Here is a 2194-nt window from a genome sequence, read left to right on the forward strand (position 1 = left end):
CAAGTTACCACATTTGTGATCATGGAGTCATCATTGACTACTTCCATTTATTTTTTCCCCAAATTGTTTTCAACTCCTGTTGATCCTTCTTTGGGGAAGGTCTCTTGAGTTTTTTCTTTTATATCTATCCTTAATACTACTGCCTGAAGACTGTCTACCAGTGGTTCTCAACCTTCTTAATTCTGTGACCCTTTAATACAGTTCCTCATGTTGTGGTGACCCACCCCAGCCATAAAATTATTCTTGTTGCTACTTCATAACTGTAATTTTGCTACTCTTATTTATGAATCGGGCAATCCCTGTGAAAGGGTAGTTCAACCCCCAAAGGGGTCGCGACCCACAGGTTGAGAACTGCTGCTCTCGACTATTAGAACATTCTTACAAATGGTGTTCCTTTTGCCAATGCCATTCTAATCCTGTCTACTCCCACACAATGGCTGTCTATGAGAAAGCTTCGCTTTGATGACATCACTCCATTTTACCTACAAGGTGAAACCCAAAATTGTTAGACTTTTTAATTGGCTGTTTTCCAACCTATATTCAATTACTCACCTTTCAGAAACCTCTTTCCAGATAGTCAGGTCTACTCATTTAGTTTAAATGTTTTGAACCTCTGAACACATAATTTTCCCCCTTCCTACCTAATTCTGCCCCCCACCTTTCTTTTTTCACCACCTCCCCTCCTCTGTGAAGCCTTCTAAAATTATTTACCATTTTTCGTTATTTTTATTCTTCAAGTATGTTCACTAACAGTTTTGCAAAATATGCTGCATAAGGGAAAGTTTGATACTAAAGTTGAAATACACGGTACAATCAATCTATTTGTCCCTTGGAGAGATAGGATAAATATTAACATAATAATTCCCAAAGAAGAGAAATCTATTTAGCTTTATTATTAATGCAGCACATCCCAAACATATTTAACCAATGTACCCTTTTCTTTTTACCTAATAGTAATAGTAATAAGAATAATAACCACCACTTATTGAGTGCTCCCTATGTTTCAGAGACTGACCTAAGCACTTTATGTATTAATACTATGAGCGAGGTACTGTTTTCTTCCCTACTTTATAGATTAGGAATCTTTAACCATATTGAATTATTTGCTCAAGATCATACAGTAAGTAGTATAGTCACAGTTTGAGCTAATCCGAATCCAGAGCCCTTACTTTTCTCTAAACTACCTCCCACATTTATTGCTTGATGCCTATAGAAACGCCATAGAAGGAATACTTCCAGGAAATCACTTTGGGAAACCATCATCACAGGATATTGTCGGGAGACTGGAGATGGGTTGGTTTTTCGGCTCCCAAGGGTGTGTCAGTGCACAGGTTTCACTTGTTTTCCTGCACTTCGCCGATCTGCAGTTTTTGTATCGACGCCAGTTTGCCAGCAGCGAATGCTCACTTCTTGTTTCGGAGTCACCTCGTGACAATCCTCACCATATTCCAAACTCGTGTATCACGCTATCGTGCACCTCAGTGGACTACAGCGTAGTGTGAACATGACCTTTCTATGTGTGGGAAATCAAAACCCTCGTGTGACTTGATTTACGGCCACATTTGCATTGTTGCCCTGGCCTGGGGCTGACCCCAGAATATCTTCAAGGTAAGCTTGTATTATTTAAATTAGTTTGCAGTCATTTATATGTAAAGCTTTCATTTACAAAGGTACCTGCTTTGTCTTCTTCAAGTGTGACTCTTTGCAAATGATTATTCTTTCAGAATTAAATTTCTCAGAAGTGGAACTTCTGCTTGTTATTTTTTCACAGTTGTTGAATCATTTTTTTTGAACAGTCGGACCAAACAGTACCTTGAGGTGGAGCTTTGCCCGTAAGTTCTCTTTTAATGCATATGAAAAGTTGTTTGCTGCTGTATAAGTAATTTAAAAAAATCATTATCTGCTCAAATATTCTTTTGGGTTTTCAGAATATGCTTGGGTCCCACCTATATTTGCTATTACAGACATCAAATAACGTTAGAAACATTAACATAGATAGACTGCATTTCCTCTGAAATGTAAAAATCACAGGAGATTGAGAGTATGATGTTACTGTAAGGCTGACCCATTTTGTTTGATTAAGATGACCATGAATGGTGCCTTTTCAGAACATTTGGTTATCAAAAGCATAGAGGACTTTTGGTGTAGTTCTGATAACAAAAATTTAAAAAGTATATTTATAGATCTATTTGTT

General features: G+C 37.5%; 1 protein-coding gene across 1 annotated transcript in view; it reads left to right on the plus strand.

Annotated features, from left to right (window-relative positions):
* The window catches only part of LOC123521375 (UPF0462 protein C4orf33 homolog), a gene marked incomplete at its 5' end in the record, with an annotated part of 36205 nt that overhangs the window by 13258 nt on the left and 20753 nt on the right, over positions 1-2194 (plus strand). Inside the window, one exon of the mRNA XM_045287396.1 lies at positions 1772-1832. Coding sequence (XP_045143331.1) covers positions 1772-1832 — 61 coding nt within the window. The remainder of the gene's footprint in view (positions 1-1771; positions 1833-2194) is intronic.

The sequence above is a fragment of the Echinops telfairi genome, unplaced genomic scaffold (genome assembly GCF_000313985.2).
Source record: "Echinops telfairi isolate 266 unplaced genomic scaffold, ASM31398v2 ScPeMD7_14;HRSCAF=57, whole genome shotgun sequence".
Lineage (NCBI taxonomy): Eukaryota > Metazoa > Chordata > Mammalia > Afrosoricida > Tenrecidae > Echinops > Echinops telfairi.